The 11,966-nt window shown below is 34.7% G+C and overlaps 1 protein-coding gene across 1 annotated transcript; it reads right to left on the bottom strand.

Annotated features, from left to right (window-relative positions):
• Positions 1–344: 344 nt before the first annotated feature.
• On the bottom strand, positions 345–8,068 carry RB195_020630 (uncharacterized protein; the record flags this gene model as incomplete). The annotated part of the gene is made up of 2 exons (XM_064189005.1): positions 345–442; positions 7,954–8,068. 2 exons carry the CDS (start codon positions 8,066–8,068, stop codon positions 345–347), a joined length of 213 nt encoding a protein of 70 aa, XP_064044886.1.
• Positions 8,069–11,966: the final 3,898 nt, after the last annotated feature.

Genomic DNA, 11,966 nt, shown 5'->3' with positions numbered 1-11,966 from the left:
ATATGTTAAATTATTGCAGCTTTGTTTGTTCATATGTGTGTATGTTTTTCCATTTTTTTTTGTTTTGAGCTGGTTATCATCACTTTTTAAAAATGCTTCAAATTTTTTGGGTGCCTTAACGTCATGCATAACAAATATTTCACTTGCTCTATATTTTTTTCTGTTCTTCTGTAATTTACTTGTCGTAACCTTTTTCCTTATCATTTTTGTCAACGATGGTGCGGATGGGTTTACAGTCGTTTGGTTATTGAAATTTACTTACAAAAAGAAGCTCAAATAGTTCTTTGTTTAGTGGATTTGAATGTAGATTTTATTAGTAAAGAGAGTACATAGAGGACTAATGTTCATATTCGATTCAATTCAATTGTGCCTGTGTATTTGTGATGATGAGATGAGTAAATATTATTGATCACTTGCAAATCACTTTGTATTGGCTGATATACTTAGAAGAAAAAAAAAAGACTTACTCATATGACGACATGTCTTTCAAACAGCTATTTGTAAATAATGATCCTGAAAGGAAGGGAATACATATAAATACATACTGTATAGTCGGGTCAAAACGATATGAATGGAGCTCTATGGAGTTACGCAAGCGGTTGCGCTCGGAGCGGTACGGTAGAGGTGGCGGTTAGGATCGAGGTGGGTTGAGTTAGGTGCTTTGGTGCTACCGGGAGAGGATTTCTTATTTTTTCATTGACGTATTTTTCATACCATTCATTCCTTACCGTACCATTTTTCGAATATTTCATTTTTCTTCTTTTTCTTCTGATACATCTATAAGTTCTTCCTTGTTTTTTGCTCTCGTAAGCGCAAAGATTTGGACTCGCATGGAGTTTTAGCTAAAAAAAGCGAATAACTCAACTACTTGTGTAGCTATTTACAGATCATCTGCTTAAATCCTCAGGAAATTCACTCTGTACGCCCCTTCCACTCATTCATTCATTCATTCATTCATTCATTCACTCGTCCACTTATTTAGTAGCCGAACAGTTCATCCAGCATTTCGATTCCCTGTAGCATATTTATTATTATTATTTATTTTTATTCATATTTATTATTATTATTTATGTTTTTTTTTGTCGTACTTACTTATTTATTTTTGTTTAATTCCAAAAAAATCATCCTACATTTATTTATTTACATTTATTTCAATCCTTTACAATTTAATCTGCCTTGTCTTGCTGCTGCTTTCGATATTCCACGCCAGCATTTAGCCATAGGTCACCGAATCGAAACTGGGTCATAGTTACTGTTAATCTTAGGCAGCTCCACGTCGACCGTCCATATCTCGTAATATTCTGGATTGTACTGCTATCAGTTCCACCCAACTAGATTAGAAAAATATTAAACTTAACTGCTCGAGAGGTTCTGTTTTCTTTTTTTTCCTTGAAATGACACCATTGCTGTTATTTGTTCAGGAATTTGTCATATCCAGGCTAGAAAATGTCAGATTAACGTGGCAATCATTTGACGGTTTTAGTTTATGTTTACGTAGTTAGGAGGATGCGATTCATTGTTGACATTCTCATGAGCAGCTAAATATTACGACATTATTCCATTGATAGAAGGTCGTTCACAGCCGAGATCTGTTTGCTTTGATAAGAAACCGCGACGGAGTCCATAAAATGTTATCCATGACATGTTCGTTTCGGTGGTGAATTTGAATCATGAGAATTAGGCTTAGTTACGAATAGCGTGAGTGATTGTTCTGGAAAAATATCGGAATTTTTCTTTTTTTTTACTAATTCTTTTTACTAATTAATCTTTTTTTTTACTAATTCTAGTAAATTGACGTTAAAAGTACAAAAATTATCTATAAGATCTTTTTTCTGGAGAAACATCGGTATTTTTTTTTCATCGGAATTTTTTATGCGTAGGAAATTTTGGTAATCGATCCTTGAAAATACGAACATTACTTATAAACTTAGTCTCAATTATAGCGAATGATAACTGGTGGACATATAGAGCTGTGCTTCACGTTTTCATGGATTTCTGAGTGGTTCCACACTTTTGTGAAAGGGTTCTCCTCAATAAAATTTCCAAATTCTTAAGTTTATTTTTTTAGTCACTCAATCAATCTTAAGCTTAAAAGAAGGTGAGGAATCCCAATGGTACTTTTTAAAAGGTTACTTTTACTTTTTGTTACCTCCTTTAATTGAATTTTTCTCACTGTTGAGCTTCGATAGCTTATGGTTGCGTTTATTGGAATGATCTAGTGTGAAAGAAGTGACCCTTAGTACCTTAGTGAGAATTGTAGAAGCATGAGATCAAGGATATACTGTGTTTATCTCCCTTTAGAACAGTGATAAAGCATAAGGTGATAAGATTTCTACGTGAGATTTGTTTTTAATAGCTTGAAAAATTCCAAATATCTCATCTCTCAAACTGTTTCCTTCGCTTTTCGCCATACAATTTTACCTTTACTTTGTTTTTCTGGCGTTAAATGTCTCTGGATGTGAAGAGGAAGGATGGGGTCAATCTACCTTACACCTTAGTAGCTTTAGCGTAAATGTCGTCGTCGATACTCTAAGACCAATGCAAACAAGGCAGGGTCCTGATCGTTGCAGCTTCACACCGCTTCTTAATAGCTCTACCCTGCACCTTGGTAACCTCTACCTGCTCCACAGAAGGATTAGCATCTTTTTTTTTTTGAACAAATTTTTCAAAGTTCTGAAAATTCTCTCCTTGTTGATTCTTTACTCATCCTCCTAGATATTTTCTATTCTCTCTGTTGGTCATACTCTTTCTCTTTCACCATTTATTCGTGAGAAATTTCTGCCGGCCGTCCCATTTTTGTGTTATATGTAATCCAACGCAACATGTTATTATAATACATTGAGATTTTTTGTTCCTTGTGAAAAATTCCACACTCAGTTCATCAGTCTGAATTGGTTTGATTCGATTTCTAACACTATAATATAAAATTATCATAGCAAAGAAATAAATTTATATATCTACAAAATAAACAAATATATAAAAATAGATACTAAGTAATAAATTTGAAATGCGTTTTTTTCTGGAGGGTTTAGCAGTACATAAAATAGATAAATACATAAATAGAAGGGAATTATATAGATTTGATGTTCTTTTTAGCGAATTTTAACGAGATTCTCGAAATTTCCATGGTCCTCTGCTATTCCTTGGACCTCATTTCTTTTCGTTTAACGTAGGCTATTTGTTCTGAACTTTCAAGGCGGAAGATAATTTTATGATCTGTGAATGCGAATCGATTCGGTTGTCACCAATCACTTTCATGATCTCATTTTCCTGACGCAGTTCCTCGCGGCTCATCACTTATCGAATTTTAGTTTTTTTCTGCATTATTTTCATTGATTTTGTTAGATTCTTCTCTTGCAAGCTTAATATAATAATATAATATAATGTAATATAATAATAACAATTTTTGTTGAGAAACGTTTCTTACGCAACAGAACAGTATAAAATTAAAAATTATGCACCGCCATTCTAAGCTTAAAAATCATAAAAATTAACTGTTGTAGCAAAAAAAAAACTACTCGTATCGGTTCTTCCTCTTGTTTTTCGGATCGGAACAAAACAAGTACACTCATTATCCGTACCACACGAACACATTCTTCTGCCGTCGTTACCGTCGTACATTTCCGCATGCCCCATTAGATTCCAACATAATAGTGCTTAGATTAGCCATTTAGAATTTAGTACCAACGTAGTGCCTACGGTTTTTCTGCTGCTGTAATTCTTGGTTTATTAGGCGAGAAATTTCTGCCAAAGGAGTCCGCAATGAGGCTGAGAATGTGTCCGGTACGGCAAAGTCCTCGTACTTGCGAAAATTCTGCCAATGCTGCGGTAGTTCCGCCGCTATCTTTTTGTATTTATTGTAAACTAATTTAGTAATTTTAATTAATTTTGTATTGTATTTTGTAGTATTTTTCTTTGGCGTCAGTATATTTTTGTGTTCATTAAGCTAATTTTTTGTAAATGCATTATTACGAGAAAAGTTTTATATTTTATAAAGTTTTATATATTTTATAAATTTTATACATATTTGTATATTTTTTCGTTTTTTTAAATTATAGATTGCCAATCGTACAGTAAGAACTAAGAGGTTTTTCTTTATTTTTATTATAATTATTATTTAGTTGTTCGTTATTATTTATTTATTGATTGATTTAATTTATTGGTTTTTCTCAGGATTCTTTCAAATGACAATGTAATATTTCTACAACAAATACGGTAGTAGATAGTGTTCAGTGTTCAAAATCCGCCTACGCCCCTCTTCCTTCCACATAGATTTATCCGATGGATATGCTAATGGAAGGATTGCGGACTTAAGAAAGTAATTAACGAAGTTTGGGGAAATTTTGCTTACATTCGTCCATACATTTGTCTAAACAAAATTCTTGAGGTATATTTGAAATCAGGAGCTTAATAGCTTCTGAGGGATATTTTTAAAATTTAATTTTTCCCATTCTGAAGAATCCGAGTGGTTTGCGATGGATTTTGAAACAAAAGTTAGTAAAATAGTGGCGGTGTTCTACAGTAACATACAGTAACATTACAAACCCACAAATACCAAAATACTTTTTTTTTTTGAATTGCTTCTTGGATTAATGTCATTATCCAAGCGAGGACAAGACGTTGAAAAGAAACAAAAATTTTTGGAAGCTCTACTCTGAGTGTGTATTTATTTTCTGAGAAATTCTCATGTGTGTATGACGGAAAGTGACTGTCTGGAAATTCCATTAGAAACCATTTGAAGAAGCGGGGGAAACATTTCCGTTGTAACATCACTAGTTCTAAAAGCTAAAACTAAAGTGAAACAATTTTCTTTTCCTCCTCGCATTTCCCTCAAAGTTTCCTTCCGAGTGAAACAAATTCGTAAAGTAAACGTAACGTGTGCTAAGATGGCAACGACAATTCGATTTTTTTTCTGCTCTCCGCACCCGACAGTCATCAACCGGACTCCATCAACTTTTCGTAACTCGCCAGAGTTTTCGTGGTGGGATGGGATGGGGTGGGGTGGGTGGATGCGTCGTCGAAGAGTATGGATGTAAATGGTTGCGTCCGCCGGTCGTAGTCCGCTCGTCGCATCCCTCCTTTTACGGCGCTTCAAATTTGTGTCCGCTCCGGCGGCGTAGTCCCGGCGGCGCCACGGCCACGTTCACAACGCCTTCACCCACTTCTGTAACTGACAGCTTCATTGTGTGCTGACGACAAGCCGCACAGCGTTTACGCAGCTGCAATAGAATTCTTCTCGGAAAATTCCAGCGTATCGATCACTCGACGGTAATTCGGCAATAGTAGGTTTAAATTATTATTATTATTATTATTATTAAGTTGAAATAATTTTATATTACGCAGTTTTTTTTCATTGATTTGTTTGAGCTGAAATGAGACCAAGATTATCGTCCGGTCTGAATTATGGTCCGAATTATTTTTAGATACGTTTCCCCGTGTTCGATAATGGTTGAGTTTTGAGACGTTGAATACGTACTTTTGCTTTTGTTTACCTGCTTCTGTTAGGTGTTTTTTTTCCAAAAAAGAAAAATGATTTACTTGATCTGTTATTGATCTGTGAACAATACTAATCTTGGCCAGCTCAGCTCAGCTCAAGCAAATCAATAAAAAAACCTGCGTAATATGAAATTATTTCAACATTTGTAAAAAAAATAAATATGAAATCAATAATATTTAATAATTACCTATGTATTGTACTGAGTTAATGAGTTACTAACAACAAAGTGAGAGAGACTACGGAATTGCAGGAAAAATGCCCTCAACATCTTAAGGAAGAAAAAGATGGGAGAGGGAGGAGAAAAGGAAGTCGGGAATAAAACATAATAGAAAAAACCTGGAGTAAACAATAAAAAAAAACAAAAAAAAATTCTACTTTCCCAAATATTTCGTGGATAACAGCGCACGGATCGGTGCAGAGTCAATCAGTGGAACGGTCATAACAGAGTTGGGCGCATGAGGAAGGATAGGTGACCGTTCCACTGATTGACTCTGCACCGATCCGTGCGCTATCATTCGCGAAATATTTAGGAAAATAGAATTTTTGTTTTTTTGTTGTTTACTCTAAGTTTTTTCAGTGTTATGATTTGTTTCCGACTTCCTTTTCTCCTCTTCTCTCCCATCTTTTTCGTCCTTAAGATGTTTAGGGCTTTTTTCCTGCAATTCCGCAGTCCTCTCCCGAAAAATATTAACAATTCTATTCTGACCTGATCTCAGTTGATCTTCTTTTTTCAAACTGAACGTCCTTGAAACTTGAAAAATATAAATATTTTATATGTTTTCTAACAAGAATTGTATAATTAAATTAATATGTAATTAATATGTAGTTTTGTAATTAAATATGTAGTGTAATTAAATTGTAATTTGAAAAATGTAATTAAAAACCTATGAGCACCTGTGTGGCCACAAGAACCGTACATAACATCGATATTGATCGGAAGGTCTGTCCGCGAGAGGTCACCGGGGGAATTTCGGATTTTAGTGCATACTGGGAATTTCGCACGGCGTCAGTAAAGTTCCCGAGCGCGAACGGCACCAGTTCGTATGTCATCCGATCTTTAGAACTCGTTTAATGAGGTGATTTTCTTGAGTTTCGGGCAGATCCAAATGACCTCCATTCATCTGGAATCGCACCGGTTTCATCGAAGGTCAAAAAGAAAGATCTACGAGCAAACATCTCTCTCGTAATTTATGTTGTTTTAAGTTCCTTGGTATATATACTCGTGTATGTATATTATTCCTGGCATACGGTATGATATTCGAATTTTATTCGAATTTCGAATATTCTGATGGTTTTAGTCCCCGTCTTTTCGGATTACTCGACCATTCGAAGGGATTTTTGAGCTATTTGAGCATTCATCCGCTCATACTCTCTTTATTATATTATTATTTGATTACTATCATTATATATTATATTATCATTATTATTACTAATATACGTTTACTAGTCTTCCAAGAAAATTTCCATCTTAGCTGAATTTGGCTGCTTGCCTTGCCGTGCCTAAGTCTTATCTATAGTTAAAAGTTTTGATAAATTTTAATAAATTTTAAACATTTTTTAAATAGTAATTTTGAACTTTTTAAATTTTAAACTGTTAATAATAGATTTTTTAAGAATGATTTATGATGTTTTCTAAACAAGGACAAAAAAGTAGAGTAAAAAAATAAAGTAATAAAATAAAAATTTGGCTACTTCGCTACAGGTAATAACAGAAAATTCGCTTTCAGAGATGAAATTCGAAAAGTTTGGATCTTTTCATTTATTTTTACTTCTGGAGATTAAAGAAAAACAAGAATTTTCGTCGTTCATCTCCGATATTAGTTAATCGTGAAAGTGCGCTGCTTAAGCAAGAGAGCGAGCGAATTAGAGATCAAAAGTAGATGGTAGAAAGTATAAACGGTACTCAGAAACCGTAGAACATTTGATGGAAAAAAACAAGCATAATCCAAGAGAATCTAATCATGGAAATTACTCAAATAAATGAATATTGTTTAGGAATTATTTTTTCCGAATTTTTTTCTCTTAGAACTTTCTCCTAGCAATTTTATCCTAGCTTTTGAAGCTTTAACTTTTAGCTTTTTTTCTCAGAAAAATCCTCTAAAAATCAGAGCTTTTTCCCCGAAAAATGGATGCTCTATGGAGAGTGGGGTCTTTTTTCCCTGAGCGAGAAAAAATCGCTATCCTTAAAGGACATTGCACTACCATTAAGGTTGGTTAGGGGGTCAATTTTCACAGTGTTTAAAGGATCTGTGGAAGAAATTTCAGGGGTTTCAAGGGGAAATTTCGAGATTTCCCGTTTGAATCTCATATTTCTTCACCCAATACTATAGTGGAGTAATAATTGGAAGAGCATTGCGTCGAGATTGTTCCATTCCATGAAATAAGATCCTTACGTTGAGCGCTTTAATTGAAAGCGTTCAGTTCAGAGCTGTGGTTGTCATCACGAATCAGCCCACAGCCCACAGCACCACCAGCACCATCATCTCGACGAATGTTTGTACAGGCGCCAGCCAGCTCCAGCTCCAGCTCCAGCTCTCCGCGCTCAGCGCCGAAACACAACGAGCCCATCATGGATCAGCTTTCCCACGACGTGCTGCTGCTGCTCGTTTCGATTGCAATCGCGCTCTGCCCCCTACCCCCACTACCGTCACCCAGCTCATTCCCTTCCAGCTGCGCATTTCTGAAAAATTCGAATTGCTGTGGATTTTCCACACACACAAGTTTTTCCTACTCCAACAGCTAGTGTATATCTGATCCTTTGATATATCTACATAACCTCTAACTGCAGCCCGCCTCAACGCACAGTCGCACAATAGAATTACAATTATTTATTTTATTTTATTTTATTTATTTTTTGTAGATTTTTTCCTCTACAATGAACTCGAAAAAAAAGCATTCTGGAAAATATGCTTTAAAAACTTGCCATCATCAGGGTTCTATGTATTTGTATCTTAGCGGTTATTTTTTTTCACGATTTTCTAATTTTACATTGAAATTGGAATGCCCTTAATGGGTTTATTATTATTTATTTTCCTTATTTCCTTGTTCAAATATGTTCTCGTAAATATTCGTGGGCGCAGAAATCAAAAATCAAAAAAGAGCGCTGTCGTTGAAAGTTTAACTGTATATTTTGAGGGATAACGGTTATTTTTTTTTATAATTTTCTAATTTCTTCTTGGATTTTTTTTTATATTCAATGGGTTTATTATTTAATATTATTATTTCCTTGTTCAAATATAGCTCGTTGAAGTTGCTAGAAACGCAAAAAAGTGCGCTTCTCAATGGGTTAACCGCATATTTTGAGGCCTTTACCTCCTCATTCGAAAAATTTCTCAAAAACTGAATAGTCGAGTCAGTTTTTTTTTCAGTTGTTTTAATTTTTTCCCGAAATTTTCCAACTGAGAGATCTGCCTCAAAATTTGTGTTTTTGTTTTGTTTTTTCTACACTTTACATTTTACAATTACTTTTTTTCTTGGCAATGAAGCTGGAGAAATTTGCGTTTTGGAAAATTTTTCAAAAAAAAAAAACTGCCATCGCCAGGGTTCTCTGCAATTTTGTTACATTTTTTTTTTCAAATTTTACACTTCACAGTTACATTTTTTCCTTTGTAGGAAACTCGAAAAATAAGGATTTTTGGAAAATATGCTTTAAAAACCTGCCATCGTCAGCGTCCTATATATTTTGCAATTTTGTTTACTCTGCATAAGCGGCTGATTGCTTACGCAGTTCTTCTCTTTCATTAAAAAACAAACAACCATTTGTTTACCCGTAGTCGTTACGAGAGCTCTTCCAGGAAGACTCAGTATGTTTTTCTGCTTCCATATTTCATTACTTATGCGTAACTGGCCCGAGTTCTGAATGGAAACCACTTTTTTTGGGTTATTCTTGGTTTTTGTTTTGGATATCTGTATAGGAGACGACGAATTACTCTGTCTTTGCGGATTCATAGGGATTTTCCTTGGAATTTTCATCGAGCCAATCCGAAATTTTCAGCTTATAATAATTTGGTAAATGGGAAACCTTCTTTTTCACGTATTCTCCTTCTTCACGAGAATATTGTCACCCAAGGATTTTTTTTGAGTTTTTGACGGTTTACTTGTTTTTTTTTTTATTTTGAAATATATGTAGAATTTTCTTTGCCTCTTCTCATAGGAGTACCGTAAAATTTGTGATTTTCTTCCGATCTACATGCCGCTTATTCTTTGTATATTGTTCTGCACTGCAAAAAGTGTTCGAAATCACTGTTTCCACAGTCGTTCTCTTATTTTCTTTTTATAGAAAATAGTTAGATAGATATTCATTTTTATTTTATTTATTTTACCCTCTACGGATTAGTAAAACCGTTAATTAACCTAACCAGAGTTTTTTTCTTCTTTTTATTTCAGTCTCCTTCTCACTCTCTTTTTCCTTTCCTGAAAATTTCTGTCGTCAGCTCAAGCTCAGAAAAGCTCAGCGTCAAGCGTCAGAAAACTTACAAGCTTAAGATTTGAATGACTTTTTCCACTAATATTAGTTTTCTTTTTTCTTTTCTTTATTTTTTCTCTTCTTTCTTTTCTTTGTTCGTTAATGGAGCTTAAATGCAGTTAATTGTTTGAATAAATGGAAGGAAATAAATGAGTGAATGAATGAATGAATGAATGAATGAATGAATGAATGAATGAATGAATGAATGAGTGAATGAATGAATGAATAAATAAATAAATAAAAAGAATCGCATGGACCCATAGTGGTCGCGTTTGAATCTCTAGCGTGGAAAAGCCGGGAGTGAAGTGCCGCGGCCTACGTCTTCGCAAAGAAAGAAAAAAACGGCGCGATTCTCACATCACAAAGCGTTTTTACACTTATTTTCGACAAACGTGCATTTACTGTTGGCTTTTCTGCCGAGTGCATGAGAAAGTACGAGATTACGCGTATTTACAGATTCGAATTGAGTTAATACGAGGTTTCATAGCGCTTCAAAATGTTCGGATTCCCCGTAGATCTTAGGAATTTTCCTCCTAGTCTTCTTAATTTGTTCCTATACGGGCCTTTAAGTGCTAGAATACAAAAAATCTGCTTTTTTTCCTGGCTTTCGGAGTTCTTCCAGGCACTAATTAGGGAGAAATAAAAGTAAAAGTAATAGCCTTACCTGGTTTTATGAGGGAGAGAAAAAAGTGACGGGATGCATTTCTGAAAAAAACCATTTTGCTAGTCATTTTCTCCCCTTTCTTGCTATAAAATACCTAGGAATTTTTCTTGGTTTTTTTTTAATCCAAAAAAAAAACAAAACATAGTAAACATTTGCGTTTTTTGAAGTCGTATCGAACACAGAAAGTTTATCATTTGGACAGCGAATTTTTCAAAATTTAGAAAGAAGGACCAAGTTTTTATCAGTTCACCTAGCCAAAGGAGCCTTATGTTGCTCACACTGTTTCTGGATAAGGTTCTAAGGAAAATTTTTGGTCTCATGTTGACTTCTAAAAGTGAACTTTGACGCCTTTGATCTAAACTTTGAAGTGAAATGATTCCCTTCCTGGGAGAATATTGCTAAGAGGACTTAATTATAGGAAATTAAAAGAGAAATTTCCAAAATTTGTATTCTTCTCGCGATAAAAGGCAGAAGAATTTCAGAAGTTCTGAAAGAGTGAGGAGTCGTTGGAGTCTCATCCGGTTTCACCAGCGCCGAGAACCTGCCGGTTCGTTAACTCCGGAGGGTCGATTTGCGTGAACAAAAACTGAATCGCTTCTTTTTTTCTAATGAAGGTTATCATCCAAAAAATCTTTCTTGAGTGACCTTGGAATTTGTTCATCAACAATTCCCATTGAACCTTTTTTTCTTCTGTTCTAAAATGTAGAATATCTTTGAAATCCTATTCATCAAAGATTTTCCCCCTTCCGAAAGTTGTTTTACTATTTTCCTCTAAAAGGAGAAAAAAAACTTTTTTAGGACTTCTATTTTTTTATAAGAAGCACGACAAATCTTAGAATTACGTTAGTTTTTCCTAGGTATTTAGGTTTTTTCTTCCTGATTCCTATCCGTTTTGTGCGGAGATGCATCAGTTATCTAGTCTATCTCATTTTTCTCATCTATAATAATTTTTGCTGTACATAATAATTTTATCTATAGTTGTCTGAAAATGTTCAGCCTCTATTATTGTAGGCGTCTTTATTGGCCACTCAATGTCGCATAATCTTACAGTAATCGAGTAATATAATATAATAATTTTTGCTGAATTTTTCTATTGTTGTCTGTGTTCAGTTACTAGGAAAAGACTCTATCAGCTTGAAAATTGGTTAATTTTTTCTGAATCCACTGAGAAATTTCGGGAAATTCACGTATTTGGGAGGAAAATGACGACATATACGAGGTTTTCCTTCAGAGATCCTGCTCCTGGAACACCTGTTCCCGTCCCCCCCCCCTCGGTGTTCGGTTCTCTTCCGGCATTGCGATATCCTGCCTCTATTATTGTAGGCGTCTTTATTGGCCAC

This window comes from Necator americanus, chromosome II (genome assembly GCF_031761385.1).
Source record: "Necator americanus strain Aroian chromosome II, whole genome shotgun sequence".
Lineage (NCBI taxonomy): Eukaryota > Metazoa > Nematoda > Chromadorea > Rhabditida > Ancylostomatidae > Necator > Necator americanus.
The sequence above is the reverse complement of the archived record's forward strand: the minus strand, read 5'-3'. Positions and strand labels throughout refer to the sequence as shown.